General features: G+C 41.4%; 1 protein-coding gene across 1 annotated transcript in view; it reads left to right on the forward strand.

Moving 5' to 3' along the window:
- Positions 1-22,050, forward strand: part of LOC114002464 (phospholipid-transporting ATPase FetA-like) — a 74,921-nt gene that overhangs the window by 20,021 nt on the left and 32,850 nt on the right. Inside the window, exons 3-13 of the mRNA XM_027748433.2 lie at positions 1,692-1,805; positions 3,602-3,700; positions 4,593-4,654; positions 6,213-6,285; positions 6,446-6,516; positions 7,588-7,670; positions 11,367-11,525; positions 12,238-12,326; positions 17,261-17,457; positions 18,583-18,791; positions 20,869-20,912. Coding sequence (XP_027604234.2) covers positions 1,692-1,805; positions 3,602-3,700; positions 4,593-4,654; positions 6,213-6,285; positions 6,446-6,516; positions 7,588-7,670; positions 11,367-11,525; positions 12,238-12,326; positions 17,261-17,457; positions 18,583-18,791; positions 20,869-20,912 — 1,200 coding nt within the window. The remainder of the gene's footprint in view (positions 1-1,691; positions 1,806-3,601; positions 3,701-4,592; positions 4,655-6,212; positions 6,286-6,445; positions 6,517-7,587; positions 7,671-11,366; positions 11,526-12,237; positions 12,327-17,260; positions 17,458-18,582; positions 18,792-20,868; positions 20,913-22,050) is intronic.

The raw sequence follows: 22,050 nt of genomic DNA on the forward strand, positions 1-22,050 counted from the left end.
TGGGTTTGAAGAGGATGCTGCTATTCCTTTGCTTCTGTTTCAGCAGTGTCCATGGAGGCTGTCTGCAATACATATCCCATGGTAAAGAATTTTGAAATAAACCAAATTTAACTATGTGTCATGACACAGAGTTAATGACACTTGAGGGTGGCTATGCAATGCCAGAAGAGAGGCAATATTGTTTATATGATGATTTTTGATAAATATCCTTTCTTGCTGGAGTGCAATCAATGGGAGGATTTCTCTAGCTCTTCCATGAAGAGTGTTTCCATTTCTGCCCTTTTAGAGACTTATTCATTCAGCTTGTCCTAGGGATAAAACATGAAGTTAATGCTGAATAACATTGCTGTACTTTGTGTCTGAGCATAAAGAAATCCAGTAACTGCCTAAAATGGAGTAGCTTCCCCCCTACACACCTTACACTGGTAATCTTAAGTAATTGATTTAGTGGTGGAAAAATGCTGATGTGTGCCAGTGTAGATGTTGAGATCGTGGATTAATGCAGGGATTTAGAAGTGGGCTGTGATTCATACTTAGTAACTTCTGTCCTCCCACCAGTTAAGCAATATCTAAAGGCTCTTACAATATTGCACTCACCATTTTCACTTCTGTTGAACCAGCAAACCTATTATGGAATGACAGTGCACTTCATATCTGCCTCCTTGTGCTGTCATATCTTAGGTTACCTGGGAGGGGGTTAATAGGGATCATCTTGAGAGCTTCAGGGTGGGGGGGAATTTTAGATGTGCTGGGAACAGATGACATAAATCCTTCCAGGACTAAACCTGAATGAGTGCCTGTTAAACTTCGTATGAAAAGAAAGTCTAGCATCGAAAACTGAAGGGACAGCCCAAGCTGGTGGGCTCAGTATGATGGATTGAGCCTGACTGGCTGGTATCAAGTATTGGACCAGAGTTCTCCGAGCTTTGCAGGAGAAAATGCCCAGTTCATTAATCTAGAGCTTGGGTCTTTGGTTTGCAGAAGACAGACAGGGGAGCAGCTGCTTCTTGTGGCTGGAGGGGCCATCTGCAATTAGAAAAGGAAACTGGAAATGGGGAACAGAGCTGCAACTCGCTTGCTGAAATAGCGAGTTCTGGTGTTTGTGGCTGTTTGCAAAACACCACATTCAGGTGATCTTTGTGGAATAGAAACAAGCCACCTCTTGAAGTTGCTGAGCTGAAAGGTTGCTGAATCAGCCGAAAATAATAATAATGTCGTATTCTGCTCACGAGAGGACCTTTAGTTCCTGTGGAGATGTCCAGTTGATGTGTGCTTCAGAGTCTCAGGCAAGCTGCAGATGGTTGACCTGGCATGTGTTTTCTAACACCGCTTTGTAGATTCTGACAACAAAATTGTTTGTGTGCTGGTTACAGTTCTTAATTTTATTTGTGCATGTGTAAGAAGACTATTAATAAAGTGAAAATGTATCTCTTTGTGAGTAACTATATGTACCTGTATCAGCACTGGCATAAACTGAGCATCATGTTTTCACCAGTTCCAAAAGGAATTCTCTGTTTATCCAGGCTTGGCATGATTGTGTGGGGGAAAAGGAAACGTTTTTTGAGCTGCTTTTGGAAACAATGCTATTGCTAAATATAAGCAAGTAAAACACAGTTGAAATGTGTTGTGCTGTAATTTTGTTTCCTGTTTTACCAATCCTACTTATTTTCCTTATATTTTTTTCCTTACAGAACAATTCAATTAAAACATCGAAATACAATTTCTTCACTTTCCTGCCTCTCAACCTGTTTGAACAGTTTCAGCGAATAGCCAATGCCTACTTTCTTTTCTTGCTGATTTTGCAGGTATGACTTCACTGTGCTGTTTCCAGCAGCTTGTGTTCTTTGTTATCAAAGCCAGTCTATGTTTGACAGATGTAATGAAGAGCAAGTTATATCCCTGTTGTGAATTAGTGTCTTTGTAAAACCTTATAGGAGATAGAAAGTAGGGCAGAGAAAAAGCAATTTTGTCTCTTAACTTTGCATATGAGGATTTGAACTAAATGAAGAAAAAAATTTAATTAAACTTTTCAACAAATTGTGCAACTTTTCATGTCATGTCCTACTGCCCCTTTGTGTCTACATCTGACTGCTCCTGGCTGTCCTCAGATTTGCATTACTTATTCCTTCTGTAGTATAAAGCCAAGTTGTCTCTTCCCAATAGATTTTAAGGCAGATTCCATTGGCAGTCTCAAAGGCAACAGCAAGAAGAATAAATGTATAACCTATGCTGTTTCCCTGGGCGGGAAGGAGTTAACATCAGGAAGGCTCAATGTTGTGGGTAGTTCGAATAAAGGGGAATATTGCTGCTCCCTGCTTCAGGCTGAGGAAGGTGTCCAATATGGAGTGTCTCAGACACTGGTGACACTGTTGAACCCTGTGGATCATAGTGGCGTTAAGTTGCACCTTGCTCATTGCTGCTGGTAATAATACTCTGCCTGAAAGCTGAACGTACTGGAGAAATTGATACCAGGATTTCCGACCCTTTGCACTTTGCTAAAATACAGCAGTGCACTCTGTTATTGTTGAGTCATATCAGAGCACACATTATCAGGAAAAAGGGTATAAGTTTGATTGTGTTTTAAGGATGATATTTTAAATTTGGCCATTCCAGTGCACACAAATTTGCAAAATAACTCATTTCAAATGCTTTTTTTACAATTTCAGCTCAAAAAAAGCATAGGTAAAATGTGGTCAAGCCTGCAGAAGACCACATATATCTTTGCTTATTTACAGGGAATGAATTTTGGAAATTTCAGTGATAGTATATTTTTCAACAAACTAGTGAAGATGCCTTTTCAGCCAAGCTGACAGTACTGTTCCTGTGTTGTTGTACTGCACTCTAGCTGTTTGTCTGTCAAATTCATACTGTTTCACACTATTTGCCTTAAATTATTTCACTGTGTGTTTTGCTGAGCCATCTAGGAGAGAGTGTATATAAAAGCACACAGCTTTCTCTTGACATCAAGGTAGTCTAAAGAGGGCAGACATTAGTCTGTTATATCTACATATTGCTCCATTTAATTTTTTCCCCTCACACCATCCTTGTGGCACTGGGTGTATCAATTCCTTCACTGGGAGTGGATGTGATGTGTAGGCTGTGGGGACTCTTGCCTGCCTACTCCTTTGTCACAGACCAGTGGGACATGCATATTGCCAGTTGGGTGATGTGAAGTTTACTTCAGCAAAATGTTAAGAGTTACTGAAACAAAGAACAGAAGCTTTTGAAGGCTCTGCACAGCTGGTTTTGCTCAGATAGCTCTGAGTTCCTCACAGCAGGCTTTGCTTACCCATGTCAGTATTTCCAAGGAAATCCACTGGGGACTTTGCAGTCCTAATTTTACAAACAAGAAGAAATAGCAACCCACTACACTTTTTGACAGCTCCAAGTTTATAACTTAAATTACAGCTTGTTTGTAAGCAAAGCTTGGGTTCCCTGGCTCTCCCACTTTTGTGGGGTCACGTATCAGGGATAGAGCTGCATTTCTGTCTTTATTCTATATTCAGATACCGCAGAAAAATGTTGTCTGAAGCTTGATTAGGAAACAATGGTTTTCTGAACTGGCAGGAAATTTCTTAACTCAGATCTTTTCTTCCCACAGTTGATTCCCCAGATTTCCTCACTGGCCTGGTTTACAACAGTGGTGCCCCTGGTGCTGGTGCTGGCTGTGTCAGGCGTAAAAGATGCCATCGATGATTTTGTAAGATTTCTGACCTGTACTTTGGAGTTTGCCTGTGATACTTCAGCAGTGACTAAAACAAACCACTTAAACACAGCCGGAGGCAGGCAGTTGGAGAACTAGTCTGTGGCCAAGATGGGGTCTGAGATTAGATCCCCAAATCTACAGTTTGTTACCTAAAAAGGAGCTAGAATTTTCATATTGCTGAGCGGCCCAGCAGCCCCATTGACTTTCTCTGAAACTACTCAGCATGTTTGAAAATGTGGTCACCGATAGATATGTCTGGATGCTGGCACAGAAGTCTGTTCTTAGGCTTCCACTTTGGAGAACTCATCCTCTGTCATCTAGCTCAATGTATACGGAAAAAAAACATTTGGTAGGAAGCAAGAGCTCAACCCACCTGTGATTTTTCAAACTTGCCTAGCTTTGGCCGAAGTTTGCTCCCAACAGGGCTAATAGTCAAAGTCCCAATGACTTCACGGGGTGATATTAGAGCTAATTTTATAATCTGGTTTTCTCTCATTACTAAAATAATTTTGATGCTCTATGGAGCAATGCCAAAACATCTGTGGCCACTTTCCGTATCGAAGCAGAAGAATGAATTTCTCTGGTGTTTACAAACTGACATGGACAGAAGCAACACCGAGTTAGAAGTCTGTTAAGTGACATATAAGGCTCTACCCTCCTTCCTCCCTCCAAGAATAAGCCCCATGTTGCCTGTTGCTCTTTGCAGACTAGTTATGCCCTGTGTTACGAGTGTAAACATGCACTAGACTCTGACTCAGCTGTGACCCTAATCTGCCTGACCCATTCAGCCAGCTGGGTGGAAACCTAAAATGTTAATGAACAGCCTACGGCTCTAGTGTGCTTGGTTTCCTGGAAATGCCTTTTAACTTACTGATCCAATTTTCAGAATCGACACAAAAGCGACAAACACGTCAACAACCGCCCGGTCCAGGTCCTGATCAATGGCATGTAAGTCTTTTTGATTTTTGCTGTAATTCTGACTGGCAAGAACATTCTATTAGTAATATTTTAATTTTTTTTTTTGGTGTATGTGTATGTTTCCCGAGAATCCCTAAACATTTTAAAATTGAATTGTGTTTCACACTACTCGTTCATCGTGCAGTTTTAGACTATGTGTTCAGTTAATGAACCCAAGACCTAGTACCACAATCTGTGCTGTGACCTTGTGCTGACAAAAAGTAAACTCCTTCCGTTCCTGGATATATATGTTTAAGTAAGCAGTACTTTGTGCTTTAGTTATTTTACTCCTTACCCCAGAGATGGCAAGCAAAGTGATCTTCTGTGTCCATTTATGCTCACAGCATTTATTTTGCATTGAGCAATACTAGGCATTATCAACAAGTTATTTGAAATTAAGAAACTGGAATTACTCCCTCGTACATGTCATGATACTTTGAGTGTGTGTAGAACTTCTGGCTTAAACGTACTTAAAAATATTTCAACTGTGTGCTTTGGACATTGCACTGTTAGCACTATTCTTTCCTGCAGAAAAACAAAAGAAGAGGCCTTGGCTTTCATGGCAGACAGATGTGCTGTTTACTTGCAGCTCCATGGAGTCCAACTCTGTGTAGGACACGGCTGTAGACAGTTGTGAAGTCTCTGGTGACTTCCATACTATAGATAGCAAACAGTATGTTGTGTAAGCGTCAACAGATGATCAAACAGTTAAAAATATATACACTGGAAACTGAAGAATAGGAACACACTTTTTGTGCTCTCTGCTAAGTAAACCAGTTTCTTAGTCTACTACGTATTAGTTACTGCGTCTAGGAAACACACATTGAAACAGAAGTTTTATAACATTCTGCCTTTTTCTAAAAATGGAAACCGCAGGTCCTGCCCAATTCTGACCAACATTAAAAAAGCAAGGCTGAGCTGAGTTCAAGCTTAAGTACCAGTCCTGTTTTGAGGTAGTTCCTGATATTTCTCACTTCTAGATCTTGCATATACAGTTATCATGACTTAGTTAGATTTGTGCTTGCAGTCTAGCTGGCTGCCTGTGTGCACGTCTGGCTTAGTGCTGTGAAGACCACTGCAGACTTGGCTTAGATAGACACATGCACAGCCAAAGCACCTGCATTGACCTTCCTGACATCCAGTTACTGTGGCTGATAATACCACTTTGAAAACCTAACACAGTCAGCAATTTTCACAGGTGCTTGGGAAGTCTCTTACACAAAATAGAGAGGTTTATTTTCTGAGACAATGTGGCCCTTTAAGAGAAGGAAGGGAGTAGTCGGTCCAGAGACAAGGAAAGTTCACATGAACTGTGCTGCCATTGTGGGACTTGGTCTCAACCTGGCACAGGTCTCCCAAGCCACTGCTTTTTACTGCTGTTCTTTGCACTGTAGTGGTCCGCTAGCTTAGTATGGATCAGGACGCACCATGGCAGACCCTGTTCCATCTTATCAACAGCCCAAGTCTGGCTCCAGGAGCAGAGACGAGTATACTGCTCTCCCAAGTGGTGTTCACTTTATGTAGTTCCTTACCAGAAGTTTTCTTGCAGGTTAAAGGAACAAAAATGGATGAATGTCCAAGTGGGGGATATAATAAAACTAGAAAACAACAACTTTGTGACGGTGAGTGCCATTTCTCTCTATCCTGATCACAGTTAATCTCTGTCACTCTCATCATTCACAAGAAAATCAGTCTTAGTGTGGCAGTAACCACAAGCAGCACTGTGGTGCAGCGCCTACAGACTGTGTGAACTCATGCCAAGTCTTGTCTGTCTGTGTTCAGGCTGATCTACTGTTACTCTCAAGCAGTGAACCGCACAGCCTGACGTACATCGAGACAGCTGAGCTGGATGGGTAAGTGAGCCTGGCCCTTGGGTGCAGTCACGGCCACCACTGCAAAACCTGGTGACCCTGGGTGCAGCAGGTGTACCTGCAATAGCTTTTGTAGCCAGGGTTTCATAATATGTAGAATAAACTTTGGATAGGTATATTGAAAATAACATCATCCGATGGATACTTTTGCCTCCTTCAGTCACATTAGAGGGGAATTTTTCAGTTACAGTTATAACACTGAGAGTTAGACATACGTTTGTGCAATATCACAGGTCACTGGCAGAAGCTTTCTGTTTCTTTTATCTCCCTTTTTTTTTTAGACAGATTATCTGGGTGAGATAATCATAATGAATAGATCCAGTAATCTCCTTTGGACTGCTATACCATAATATCAATGCATGTACACTGCAAAAGCTTCCAAATGCTGCTCACTCCAGGACACAACTGGCCACAAGGCAGAGGGCTGCAACTTGTATTAATTGGAATAAACTGGATCTGACCTCATCTTTATGACCCAATTTGCACTACTGTTTCTGCACTGCCTGTATATAAGCAAGACCAGAGAGTTCAAGAAATTGTGTCTCTCCCAAGACCCTACAGACAGCCCTCTGGACTTTTTCCCTGTTTGATTTCTGCTGAAAATGAGCTTGTAGCTTTTGCACATACAAGTACCACTTTTAAGAGGCCCTGAACAAATGCAATATTCTTTTGACATTGCATTTCAAACTCCCCAGCTAGCTAGTCCCGAGACTGGAGTACTCTTCAGGATCAGAATACCATGAGAGAGATCCAGAGCTCTCCTGTGTGCTCAGATACCTTGGGGTCAAATGTGTCATGAGTGACAGGATACACACCTCACCTCTCACCTCACCTCCTCTAATACCATGATACCATGCCCAGAATTCCTCTGTCTTTGCAACCGAAAGAGACAATCTACATGCACTGGCCAGGTGAAAAAGGCATGTGGTAACACAGTCCATCAGATGTCCAAGGAAGAAGACTGTCCCCAAGAGCAGAAGTGACTTTCAGGGAGAGCTTTCAGTTCACATATGACTTTCAGTTCATGTTTTTGTCTCATGTTGTTTGTCACAGTGAAACAAACCTGAAGGTGAAGCAGGCACTGACAGTCACTGCAGAGCTTGGAGAAGATCTTCAGAAGCTGACGGAGTTTAATGGTGAGTAAAATTCACTTTTCAGAGGATTTACCTAAACTCCAGAGTCCAGAGGGTGGTTAGGACTCTTCCTTCCAAGCTGTCCACTGCCTCCTGCTAGGACTTCTCTGGAAACAGTGCCAGCAAACCAGCATATGTAGAGGAAGAGGTCCCTCTTTGCTTGCAGGTCTCAGTGCCATGCATGGCTGTAACCTGAAACTGCATTGGTGGCAATTCTACTTCTGGACACACACTTTGCTTTAGTATCTGTCTGTACATGTTGATACTACCCACCTTGAACCCCAGTAAAAGATTTCATGTAACTGCATAATGGAAACTGTTTTCCCAAAACCTTATGCTTAGTTCTGATCTCAAAACATTCTCACACTGCACTTTTACATTGATGCAGCAATGCTGATGCACCCATTACATTTATCTTCTGAGCAGCAGCACTTTCCAGTCACCACACAGACCCGAGGACTAACTGTGCACACAGGACAGGTGACTTCTTCCCAGCCTAAAGCATTCCTCTCCTCTCTCAATGCCGCAATAAAGACTGCATTTAAAAATATTTAAAGGCAGGCAATGCAGATGTGGTTAACAGGAAACGTGTCCTTTTTTGCGCTGTTTTGTATATCAAATATAGGATATGATAAGGTAGGATAGGATAAGATAGAATAGGATAGGAGAGAACAGAATAGAATAAAAGTTGGAAGGGACCTACAACAATCATGTAGTCCAACTGCCCGACTTCTTCAGGGCTGACCAAAAGCTAAAGTATGTTTTTAAGAGCATTGTCCAGAAGCCTCGTAAACCTGACAGGCTTGGGGGCATCGATCACCCTTCCAAGAAGCCTGTTCCAGTGTGTGATCACCTTCTCAGCAAACGAATGTTTCCTACCATCCACTCTGAACCTCTCCTGTTGCAACTTGAACCATTGCCATGTGTCCTGTCACTGAATACCTGGGAGTGCATAGCAGCACATACACAGAAAGGAACCAGATCTGTCAAAAACAGAATGCTCCATGCTCATACATCATCTGCCTGTGGAGAGAGGACAAGGGAACAGACCTAGTGATGTTAGTCATGTTCTGCAGTGCCCTGCTGGCTTAGATACGAGGACAGGATTACAGGGATAGTCGGTGTGGAAAGGGTTGGAGTGAGTGCTGCTGTCCTTGGAACGTCTCAAGGATTGCAGGCTCTCAGGAAATATTTTAGATAAAGGAGGAAAATAATTTTTAAAAAAATGTATTTGATGATTCCAGGACAGGTGGTGGGGATGTGGCAAAGAGTATAAAGCTGGCACTGTCTCTGGTACAGTTTCTTTTGCCTTCTTTGTTGAGGTTTTAGGCAATAATGTGTGTGGTCTTTGCTGAATATCAGCTCAGTACATCAGGGTTTCTCTGAAGTAATGGCTGAGGTTCTCAGTGTTTTAGGTCTTGAGAAATGTGTTTTTACAGATGCAGTTAGATGCTTTATGTTAGTAATAGGAGTGGCATGCCTTAATTATTTTTCTGAACAGGCTGCAGTGTCTATCAATTTGTAAGCAAAATCTTAATCTAAAATAATTTTTCAAGCATTTTCAGTGTAATGCTTATCTGAGAACACTGCATTCTTGGAAGTGCTTAATTAAAAAATGTTTAAAAATATTTTGGAAAATTGCAAATTTTCTTATCAGATATTTATTTATTCTGTAAATCTCTATTTTAGTTACGTTGTAAATAAAAGTGGCCTCCTCACAATACTTAAACTGAATAAAATGTTTCCCAGGATGATTTATATTTGACAGTGTACTGGGAAGAGTGCCTGGAATCAGACCCAACCTTGCATTTCCCTTAGCAAACCTCTGCAGAATATTTAAATATTTATGTAACTCTTTATCTAATTACTTTTTAAGACAGGAAGAGAGGAAAGGGTCGAGCAGCTAATACAGGCACTCAGTGGAATGCTTAATGTGAGTTATGATGTTTGTTTGACATAGTGATGGTTCAGATAAGGAAGATGCTTGCAAAACACTGAACTTCTTTATTTGATTTAGGGAACTGGGAGATGAGGAAAGAAACAATACTTTTCAGTTATCTACTACTTATCACATGTTGACTTGGCAGTATTTAACCTTTCAACTGAAATACACTCCAGGTATCTTATTGCTGTTACTGGGAGAGGGAGACAGGAGGCATGTGTCTTGTTGTGGTATCTTCAGCTGCAGTTGCTGGGTTGATTGGGTGAATCTGTAGAGCTTCTCACTCTTTTGTGATTTGTCTCATCTGGACGAATCTCTTCAGATCTCAAAATCAACCCAGACTCACTTGCTTACAGGAGAGCAGACTCAAGGTGCTCACATGAGCACTGTCCCACCACAGAGACACTGTTCCTGCTGAGAGATCATGCCCTGGGTTTGGTTTGCCAAAGTCTCATTGTGCTGTTTCAGGTTGCAGTGCAAAGCCTCTGTTTCCTTTGTGCTTTTCAAGGATTGCAAGGGAGGCAGTGAGGTGGGTCTGGCTATTGCAGGCTTTCAGTAATGATGGGGTACAGGTCTGGTTGTTGTTGGACTAACCAGATGATAAAACAGAAGATCAACATAGTATGAGCTCTGATGTCACGTGTAGCTAAATTTCCTAGTAATTTCATCTTTCCAGTCAGACAGTTTGTCTGCCCTAGAGTAGAGCTACTTTTCTATGAAAATAACATTCATTTTTGATTTTAGAATATATGGTGGTGAAGACTGTCATGATACTTAAAGCTGCACCTTTCTTCTGGACTTCTCTGAATTTTGTTTCCAGTCTCTTAAGCCTGATGTGTTTTGTCTGAGAATAGCTGGAAGAGCTGTACTCTCTGCAAATGCTAGTCTTTATGTAGGTATTTTCAGGCTGTGATCAAAATAACTTTAATGCTCCTGCTGATTAAGTGAACAGACTGAACTCTTGGATTCCCTTTCAGTAAGGCATATTTGTATTTTCCAGTTTTTTTCCATACATCCACAGGGCTCTGCTTTGAATCTTTAAATGTCAGGTGCAACTGTTGATTTAAATAGTAATTTAAATAGTAATTTTTATGTCAAGGTATCCAAACACATCTTATTACAAAAAATAAATACAAAGCATGGAAAAAGACACTCCAGTCACTTACAGTGTCAGCTGCTTGGCCCAAGAAGGTAGCAGTATTTTTTTATGTGCCATTGGGACTTGAGTTATAAAACAGATGAAATTAAAAAACAGTGAACAAAGACACCTCAGTTAATTACTCTTTTGCAGCCTTTAGGCTATGATTTTTCTCGCTTGGGCTCCTGCAGTTTGAGAGAAAATGAAATAGGAAAAAAGGTGATGTCAGCACTTTTAGCTAAAGTTATCCAGTGACATCCTACACTATGAACTCGCTGTGAGTGGATTAAAACTATGTTGCTGGTTCAACATTTCTTCTCACCCACATAAAAGCTGTGGAAACTTTGTTTTGTACTCTACTAATAAAACATTGGCATGTTCAAAGAATGGGATAAATTTAAATTCATTGTGGTCCATTGGATTATGACAGGAAGATGGGGAAGGAGCAACATCCCAAATGACGAGTAAGTAAGTGTAAGATACAGAATAGGAATGACAGGATCTGGAGTTGACTGCAGCTAAGTCAAATACTGTCTCTGGGGAACAGCTGGGAATGAGGTATTGATGACATCCTTCTGGGACAAGATTTCCATTTGTGCTTTTACCTTCTTTTTTATAGGTGAAGTCAGATGTGAAGCACCAAATAACAAACTGGATAAATTCACAGGCACTCTTACTCTTCGGGGAGAAAAGTATGCCCTGGACAATGAGAAGATGTTGCTGAGGGGCTGTACTATCAGGAACACAGAGTGGTGCTTTGGACTTGTTATTTATGCTGGTAGGTAGAAAGACTGATATGTGAACTGCAGAGCAGAGCAGCACTAGCATGGAAGTACATCACACCCAGCAGGCACAGAGGAATCAAGTATTTTCCTCTTTGGAAAATGTGTTTCTACCAAGTACAAGAACAGCACAGTTTTTTATTTCAGAAATGCATGCAGCAAAGTGCAGGAGGGGACTCTTGATCGATCAGTAAGAATGTAAGGAGTAAATCTGGCTAAGAATTCTGTCAAGTGTATTCAATTAAATTCCTTATAATTTCTATGTGACTTTAATCCATATTGGAATACCAGGCTCATCAATATTATTATTGATTAGATCTATGCTTTTTATGAGCATAGTCCTTCTGTTGTTCCTATACTTCTCCAGACATGTGAGATAATGTATAATATGTCACCAATAACATAGCAGTATCAGGTATTCTGTGAAAAGTAATTAAACCTGAAAGGGGGGATTGAATGTTGAAAGACGAGAGCAGAGTCAAAGTCCAGAATTAATGGTTTTATGTGACTATCCCCATTTAATCTCAGGCAAATGACTTAACCTGTTTCTGCCCAAGTTTTCCACCAGCACTGCAAACTGTACATACCTGCCTTCAAGAAAACTGCAATAGTCATTTATGCTGGAAGGCGCAGTGGGGCCTCAGAGGGAATCAACTGTAGAACAGCTAGGCTTTATTACTAAAATTAACAAGTATGTTTCATCTCCAGGGCCAGACACCAAACTAATGCAGAACAGTGGAAAAACAACTTTTAAACGAACAAGCATCGATCGGCTCATGAATGTCCTTGTGTTGGTGGTAAGCCTGATTAATGTGTCTTCATTTCTTCAGATGTGTTCATCGTTTCCAGATGCTCCACCTCTTTGCCCACACAGATGAGGAAATATCAGAAGTGACTAATGATAAAAAGAAAAATGACGTAATAATTTATTAGCAGACCGAGTTTGGCAGCGCCTCTGTCAGCCCATCTTGCAAAGCAAGGCAGTTACATTGGCAGAATTAAGGACTTTTCTTCTGAGCTTGTCATTTTCTCTGCTCTCCCTTGCTCTGCATTTTTGTGTAAGAAATATTTTGAAGCCTGCAAATGCCTTTTTTCTCCTAGTAATTTTGTCATTTTCTATTTATCAGCTGTTCTCCCTCTTCCCTCTGATCTCGTGGCATCTCTGGTGGTATCTGCATAGGACTTGATAATTGAGTTTGTTAATTTACATGATGCCAGCTTCTGACTTAACATGTTAGGATAGAATATTAGACATGGTCTCATTCATGCTCAGAAACTGATGTTTTTAGCAGCTGGGAAATTTGAGAACACTAATCGTATATAGCAGACACTCTTCTCAGATTGAAAAACAGATCTAATTTGAGGGTTAAGCTCATCAGTGGTTTTAACAAATGGCAAATACTTCCAGGCAGAGATAGTGATTCTTTTATGAACTCTCCCGAGATTTTACTGCTTGATTTTAAAGCCACTCAGGGAAGGAGGACATACACTCTGACACTACTTCAATCAATGTTGCTTGAAGAAAAGGTCGTTAGTTTCAGATTTTATTTTCCTTTGGGTGCAAGTTTGTCATGCATGCTCCAACACCTTCAGTTTATGACACTAGGAAGGTCTCATGATCACTGTTGCTGCTTCTTCCTTCCTGCTCTTTCTCTCCAGACCAACTTCATAGCCAGCTGAGGCCAGCATCCATCCCCAGGCACTGGAGGAAGCCCTGGAGGAGGCATCCAACACCAGTCTGTCCATCACAGCAAGGCTATCCTGAGCTCTCCGTGCCTTCTGTGACTTCATGCTTCCTCAGCACTGGGGCTTAGAGAACAAACATTTCCAGGATGGCACCATTCTCCAGCTTTCCCAGTTTACCTCATTCCCTGTCTTCTTACCTTTTTCTCAGGATCCCAAAAGTTCTCTAGGTGGGCCCAGGGATGCCCTGTAATGCCACAGCACAGAGAGCCACTCCAGGGTCATCTTCAGTCCCTCCTGAGTCCTTGTTCCATGTACAGTAAGGACACGCCCTTGACTTTAGTAACCTTGCACCAATCTCTGCCAAGTGAAAATCTTGATTATGATCATCAGCTTGTTTTCCCCAGTGTTTTCTTCCCTTCCTCCCCTTAAGGGGACAGCAAAAACAAGCAAGGTTTGGGCCTCTTACATTCCAAACTTTGCAAGCATTTGAAAAACTTCACATTTCCTTAGATGTCCTGCTATGCTCTGGCTGGAGAGGATAATGGGCTGTGGGGGATCTGTAGGGCACAGAAATGGAGCAGAGAAAAGCTGAATAGAGAACTTGGAATTTAACATTCGATTAAGATTTGCCAAATCTCCTTTCAACAAGCCAAGTATCCCACCCAGAGTTTTCAGTCTGTTTGGCCTCTCTTCATAAACACAAATGAGATGAATTTACCTCCTGGCTCCATTTTAAAAAACTGAGCAAGTTGCAGCCGATTGCATCAGCCTCTGCCTGGGCTCTGGGGCGCTAGAGGAGCCAGGGGTGTGTTTATCTCCTTTACGCATTTTTAAGGAACCTAAAATTTTGATGTCTAAGTAAAACTCTGTCCTACCTTTGGCACCAGGCTCTTTGCACACCTCAGGGGATGTGGCACTGGATCCTTCGAGCTCACTGGGTGGTCAGAGGTTACAGAGAGCAGTCATAAAAACAGGCAGTATACTGTGCTCTTGAGTTTGGAAATACAAAGCAGCCACAGCTTGCTATTAATAGCTCATTTAAATGTACCAAAACTTATTCCATGTTAACACTGGCAAAGCTATTTTGCGTTTATTTGTCCATAAAACTGCCAGACACAAAGCAGTGTTTAAGGAGGTTGCCAGCGGAGGCCTCATTAAATGTTGCCCTGGTCTGCCCCAACAAGGGTTAATCAGGAGTAAACCTTTCCAGATGGCAACCATAGCTGTTTTTTCACGTTTGGAAGTGTTTCTCAGTGACCTGAGGGACAAGCTAATGTTCCTGCACTGGTGATGGACCCGCCAGCTCCAGAAATGCTTTTTTCTCCAAAAGTTGCTTTTTAGCAGGCTTGGGGGAGCATGTTCTCAGAGAAGGAGGGCTGTCAGCTTCATCTCTTATATAACTTACTGTTTCAAATCCTGGAGCAGAATTTGAAGTGCCAATAAAGAAACTGAAACAGTTTTTATACACAGTCCAACTGTCAATGTTTGTTAAAAGTCACCTCCTCTTTATAAAATTCTTAGTCAAGAGCATTTTTTGTAGGCAGTGCAGGAGCAGGACCCAGGAAGGAAGGAAAGATGTTCATGCTGGGAAGCCCCATGAGCATGCACAAGCCTACAATCAGGCTTTTTTCACGTCCTTCCCTTGCAGGGCTGTGGTTACAATTACAACACCCTGCACAGAGTTGTTTCTCTGCACAGAAATTAATCTCCGGGGCTGCTGTTAATGGATCAGTCTTTCGCATTTGTCTCAGAGCAAACAGCATGTTAGTGAGCTTTGTGTAAGCACAAGTATTGCAGTGGAGTTGTGAAGGGTGAGGGCCAAATGCACATAGAACAAAATGTGCATAAAGCAAGCGCAGTTGTAGACAAAAGCTCCTGTTGTGATATAGAATCACAGAATAGTTTGAGTTGGAAGGGACCTTAAAGATCATCTTGTTCCAACACCCCAGCCATGGGCAGGGACACCTTGGGAAAGTTCAGCTGCTGCCTTGCCCTGTGTGTATTTCTGTTTCTAAATCATACATGGAAATGCCTACATGTATTGTGATATTCTACGAGTGGATAATTAACCTGTGGGGCAGCAAGGTGGGTCATGCCTCTCATATATCTTTAAGTCCTAATAATTACAACAGCACAGATTGAAGTCTATTTTCACTGCTGGTCACAGATATTTAAAAACACTGCACCACATTCCTTACCAGCAAGGAATATTGTCTCTGTTTCACAAGTCAAGTAATTTATTTGGCCTCTCACAATTAAATAGAAAAGCTACTACTCATGTGGGAAATAAATGTGTCCCCTGAAACTCAGCCCAGCACCTTTTCTTACTGCAGTTCCTTTTTAGTGGCTTCTTGGTATTAAAACTCGAGTTGATCAGGCATGAACTTTTCACCAAATGATTCATATTGCTCCATAAAAGTCTTCCTCTCACAGATTACTTCAGCAGTACAAATATTAGTTTTACCATCAAGGTTTCTGTGTTTGTATCTCAATTACTGTTTTTTAAAAAGGTTGATTACTGTTTTAATGTGATTGTTACTGAGTGGCCTTTACTTAATGGCCCAACTTACTGATATTTCCTTCTTAATGATTATACTTGCAAAAGATGATTTCTAATTACTCTTTTGTGCAGCCTGTTGATTCCATGTCTTCACTTTTTTATTACTACATTGGTTGTTTTATGTCAAATGTTTGGAAAAGTCTATGTCTAAAGAATAATTTTATTATTATTTGTCCAGGAAGAGTGTCAAGCTAACTAACTGCAGTTTATCTTCCCCACTATCACCATTTCTACCTTACAAACATTGTAATTATGTTAGTAGATTTCCAGGATGGCACAGCTTCCCAGTTTTCAAAGCATTGTTAAAAATTAACCTTATTGGTTCCTCTAAGCTTCCGTCTTTAAATTACATGGACTCACTGCATTGCTAATAATGCTTATTAGCAGATAGAGCCACGTAGTGTTGTTCTTTGTCAGTGGCCACAATCTGTCTTTTCCATCTGTTACATCATAGGGAATAGATACTTCCCTATTCTTTCTTCCTTCTTCCTCTTGGAGGACTGACTGTTTACACATCTGCTTTTCACACACCTGTTTATGACTTTACTGTTTTGTCTTCTTGATATTTTATGGCTGTTAGATATTCATAATTCTATATTCCTTGCAGTTTATATTAATTTCTGTTAAATTTCCTTCTTCCCAGTCTGTTTTATTCTTTTTCAAGTAATATTGCCGCATTCTTGTCTTCTTTTGATCAAAAATGCTTTATGTCCTATATATTGCTTTTGTGTCTATAAACCAGTGTTCACAAGCAAGCCCCAGTTTTCGCTAAGTTGTCACACTTTGAAATTTGCTTCCCAGTTGCTGTTCCCCTGGTTGCTTTAGGTTTCAGAAAACAGGCTTCTCTAAAGTCCAAGGATACACATCACTGGTTAGTGTTGCTTTCTATTTGCTCAAAGGAAATGTAATCAAATTGTGAGGGTAGACACCAAGGCAACCATTAGTTTTAAGTCAGCAATTAACTCTTTTAATCATTAGAGTGATATCCTGTGCTGAATTCCTAACTGCACAGTGCTGGGTTATCCTTAGTTGTTTTTCAGAAATTGTGAAAAAGACTATGATGCATCCAGCAAATGGCCAGGTAAAGTCCTCCAGGCAGTTTCTATTTACAAGTGTGCAGCCAGATGTTTGGGGACCCTCAGCCCAACTCACCTCTAATTAGGTCTAATGTTCTGCAGGTGACTGACCATGATCACCCTAGTTGAGAAGTCTCCTTGTGATTTAAATCCCCAGCTGTTTGAAGACTTGTAATTCCAAACTGCAATACTCTGTACACTGTGTAGTTTTGTTCTTGTGAGGTAAAAGTGTCATAACATCACTGTTTTTTCCTCTTCATCCCTAGGTACATTTTCCTATGATTCAGGCTATCCAACCCAGTCTCATTAGGCTCTTTTCCTTAATCTATACATAATAAACTCCTTGTTTCTAAAATGCAGTACTTTTTGTTTAGTTTTGATTTGGTTGGTTTGTTTGTTTGCTTTTCAGATTTTTGCATTTTTAGGACTGATGTGTCTCATCCTAGCCATTGGCAATGGCATCTGGGAGCATGATAAGGGCTACTACTTCCAGGTATATCTGCCCTGGGCAGAAGGTGTCAACTCTGCCTCCTACTCCGGTTTCCTCATGTTTTGGTCATATGTGATCATTCTAAACACAGTGGTACCAATTTCACTCTATGTCAGGTATGTGCCAGAAGCTCCTTTCACGTTTGATCTTAAGAAAGTTTTAGCTTTTGCCTTAGCTGGGAGCAGCATTTTCCTTAAATCCAAATGCAACCCCCTTGTGAATGATTGCACACAACCACAGAGATGCTTTTCTTATTTCTGCTGCCTTCAGGGCTTTATCAGGGTTGGAGTGGGGACAGCAGTGATCCCTGGGAGAGGAGAGGATGATTTTGCGGTTAAAGCGGAGGTGTAGGTCTGTAGGATGCTATAGGAGCAAGGCTGGAAGCCTGCTACAGTGAGCATCTTGCTCTTTTCACTGCCCATCAAAGGGCACCTGTTCTTTGAGGTGGCATTAGGATTCCTGTGAGGAGTGGATGGCCAGGTAAGTAGGTGTAATTAGGTTAAAGGTCCATAGTACTTGGTGTTATATCAGCTGTCTGAGTGCTGCCTCCTCACAGAGAATGTAGGGTTCTGTTGGTTATTGCAGATAGGTAAGCAGGGGTGACAAGTAGGCAATGTGTCTATGATGCTCTTAAAATCTTGAGGCTGGGGTATAGACTGAGTAGTTTATCATTGCACCTCATTCTTCAGTCAGCTTTGCTGCTGAGACTCTCTTTTGTGTTGGTAAATTAGAGGAATGAATACCATTCCTGTCCAGTGTGTCACAGCAACAGCAAGGTGGAAATCCATATTATCTGCAAGCTGATGCTTCTCTTTGGTTGTATTGAGTGACGAAATGGCTCAAATGCTGTGGAGCTCTGTGTTGTTTGAGACATGGTTGTGCTCATCCCCCAGCACCAGGCTGAGCCTAGCTCAGAGCCCTGCTGGAAACCGTCTCCTGGAATGGCACTAAGTGAAACCCACTGCTCCTGCCTCTCTTCTCAGTCTGAAAACTTCTGAAACTTTCCGAGAACATTTATAAGATCTTGTTTTATAAATGAAGTAAAGGAATTTGCTATAAACCTAACAGCGGGACTATCTTCAGCATCCCTTACCAAAAGCCATCTAAGGACAGATGAGTTCGACCTGTCATTACCTTCAAAGTTGTCTTCTAATTACAGTCGTTAATGGTGGTGCTGAAGATAAAGATCTTATCCCTTAAACTAATGAATATTCCGTCACCTTCTCTTTCTGTTTCATCAGTGTAGAGATTATACGGTTGGGTAACAGTTTCTACATCGACTGGGACCGTAAAATGTATTATCCACTGAATGATACACCGGCTCAGGCTCGAACCACTACACTCAATGAAGAACTGGGACAGATCAAGTACATCTTCTCAGACAAAACAGGAACTCTCACTCAGAACATCATGTGTTTCAACAAGTGCTCCATCAATGGCAAATCCTACGGTATGTTATCTGTTTGCCTTATTCTCGGAGTTTTATTTCATTGTATGCCTCTTGGTCTGCAGAGACTAACTCTGATATCCAGGAGAATGTCATGTAAGAAACTGCAGTGATCAAGTGCAGGGCTGCCCATCAGGGATGCCTGGGCAGCCTGACTGCATCATTTGCATATCTTAATATGATTTCCTTGTTTCTCCCTTTTTACCATTCTTTTATCTCCCTTTTTCTGCCCCTCTATCATCCAAACAGAACCAGCACTTTATTATTTTGTCCCCGTAAGCGCCACATTTACTACACCTGTACTCAAATTTGGGGATTTTTTCTGATATCACTACCTAGGTAATCTCATTTTCTATGGTATTATTGACATGGTTACCCAGGTATTGCTAACCCTGCACAAAACATAACATTTAACACACATAACTAACTCCCTCTTAACCACTTATGAAATCAGCCATCCCTCATTATGTTATCTGCAAATTTTGTCAGCTTCTCATGTGTTGTCTCTCACATTCAGCAATTTCTCGTGTTGTGAGTAGCAATTTTCCACATCCTTTTCAGATAGCTGGACTAGTCAATGGCCTGGTCTTTGTCTTTAGCCTTGACATACTTCACCTACCAGAAGAGAGAAAAGTTTGCAGGGAGTTGGATAAAATAGGAAAAAAAGTTATCTCAGTTAGATCCTAGAAGTCATTGATTTTAAAGGCTTGTTTATTGCATGGCCTTAAACTGTTTTCTTCACACTGCTCAGGAGGTGCTAACACCTTGGAAACTGACTAATTGATTAATATCATTAGATGCCCCAGAGAAATTAGTTGATGCTTATTTGCAGATGGATGCTTGCTTTGCCTGTGTCAGACCTGTTGAAGTTTGCCCTTTTTCTCTATCAGCTGATCTAATAAAAGTTATTTCTTCCTATGAATCTGGTTTTGTGTATATTTGGGGACCACCACACCTCTAACAGTGCTACTATGATAACTAACATTAATGCTGCTAAACAGTCTGAAATCTCTTCCATCATAAAATCTCTTCCATGACTTCTCCAAAGTGGATTTCGCCACTAACATAATGGGTTCAAGAAATGAATGAGAAATATGTGGAAAGAAAGCAAACAGTCTACTGCCTATAGTTTTGCAAAATGCTTAGCTTCTTCCTAGGATTGTACTTCCCTGGATTTGCTGCTCAGGGTCATATGCCAGAATGATTTAGTTCTGATGTCAGGAAAGGTACTCTGGAGGCTTAAGGGAAGGAGATGTCCAAAAGCCTCTTGGCTATACTTCGCAAGGGATCAACTGATACGAAGTTCTCAGGAGAGATGGCATCTAAGTTTCTTCTACACACTCAGGGCCTTTGTGAAGGCCCACAAGCACTGCATTTGACTTTGGTCACAGTTGAGATTGCTGGTGCAGATATGAGTCTATATATTGCGTAACTCATTGCATTTCACTCTTTTTTCAGTTAAGTGTTGGGACTGGCTGGGCTGGGCACAGTCCAGACTTTCAGAGTGAAACTTTTCTTTAGGCAGAAGTTTTAATAGTGTTTCCTAGAGCCGAAATGTCTTGTATTCCTATGACCAGGTCATCAGTTCAGGGAAAATCAGTAGAGCAGCTTTGCTACCTAGGTGTGGGAAGAATGGGCTTTGAAAACTCATTTTCTGTGGCTGTCTCATTTTCTGTTGCAAACCAAGTAGGATCCAGGAGCTGGATTTTGTGTCATATTCAAAAGGAAAGGTACAAGAGAAGTCATTCCCTGAAAGCATTTTTGTTTCTTACCTAATGCTAAGTCATCTCCGGGTTCAGCTTGAGCCAAGTCTTCTTTACCCAAAAGCCAGTCATTTTTATGGTTACTGCTTTGTGTTTCAAGATCTGTCAGTCTCTGGATTTTGCCATGGATTAACATAGAAAACCGACAGCTATGTATCATCAGTCTCCAGTACTCATGTCAAGATATGTATGCTTACTGAAACCTTTTCAACAGATACTTGCTTAGAAACACTGTAACCAGTTTTCATGGTAGAGAAGCTCAGAGACTGCACTTATGCAGAATTTGTGGCTATAACCTTGGTCTTTCTTGCTTGCAGGTGATGTGTATGATATGTCTGGGCAAAGGGTAGAAATAAATGAGGTAAGTGCTTAAGTGCTATCAGGATCTGTGCTTTCGGTGAACCTGGCTAAGTACCAGTGGACGCAACCCACAAAAGCATAGCTCATGCTCTTTACCCTGCAAGAGCTGATGCTCTTGATGCTGATAACAGTGATGTGCGTTCCTCTGGATGTCAGAGAATTGCTAGTTACGTTCCTTTCCAGTAAGCCTGGCTTAAAACCTGCAGGTTGGGAATGGCCCACTGTTCTCTCTGCTTTATATGACTTCCTATTGCACGCACAGCTTCTGTTGAATATTTGGCCATTGATACTCAGCCAAGTATTAGGCCAAGTTTGCTGGAAACTTCGACACTGGTGAATTTTATTAACCTTGGCAGTTAATAAGAGCTTTAGTGGGGAATTAGTGAGCTCAGTTCATATCAGTAACAAGGTCACTGTCAAATTCCTCTTATGTCTGGACTTTGTAAAGTATGAAAACATTTGACTTCTACATTTCTCTTTAGCCTCTGCTTGCTGGCACAGATGCACATGTTTTTATTTCTAAAATGTCTGAACCTACATGCAGTAATCCAAATAACAAACAGCAAGATGGTGAAAATCCCACTCCTCATTCCAGTGATTCATTTTCAGGCCATTGAGAACTGAAATTACCCATTGAAATTGGCTATTTGTGCTGAGTGCTGTGCCTCCAGGCCTTGCTTGGGGACATGTGCTGGACTCCTCCGAATTGTCCACCCCACTCTCCTGTCCGTGGTACTCTCTGGAGCAGAGTCCTGCTGCCCACACATCTATGATGTTGCTGTGCCTGGATCTTGCTGTGCAGATGAGTGTGGGAGGTGTGGATCTGTGCTAAGTCCTAGATGTCAGCGTGCAGAGGTCAGAAGGATGACTCCCATCCTGGAAACTCTGAGCTCATTAGGGTTGGGGCAGGAGTCAGAAGTGTCCCAGACAGGCTTGGCAGTGCATTTCTCCATGACACATCATGCTGAGAGCTTCTGGCCATTTCTCCAGCATATTCCACTCTGCTTGGGGTTCCTTGTCTTTTGACAAAATGGGCAATGCCCATGGAGTTTAACCTTTACATCACTCATCTGTCCTATTTTTTCCATATCAGGATTTTTTCTTGCTTTGGGAGAATAGGGTAGAGAAGACAGCCTTTT

Source organism: Pipra filicauda, unplaced genomic scaffold (genome assembly GCF_003945595.2).
Source record: "Pipra filicauda isolate LSUMZ 115617 unplaced genomic scaffold, ASM394559v2 scaffold513_size392548_pilon, whole genome shotgun sequence".
Lineage (NCBI taxonomy): Eukaryota > Metazoa > Chordata > Aves > Passeriformes > Pipridae > Pipra > Pipra filicauda.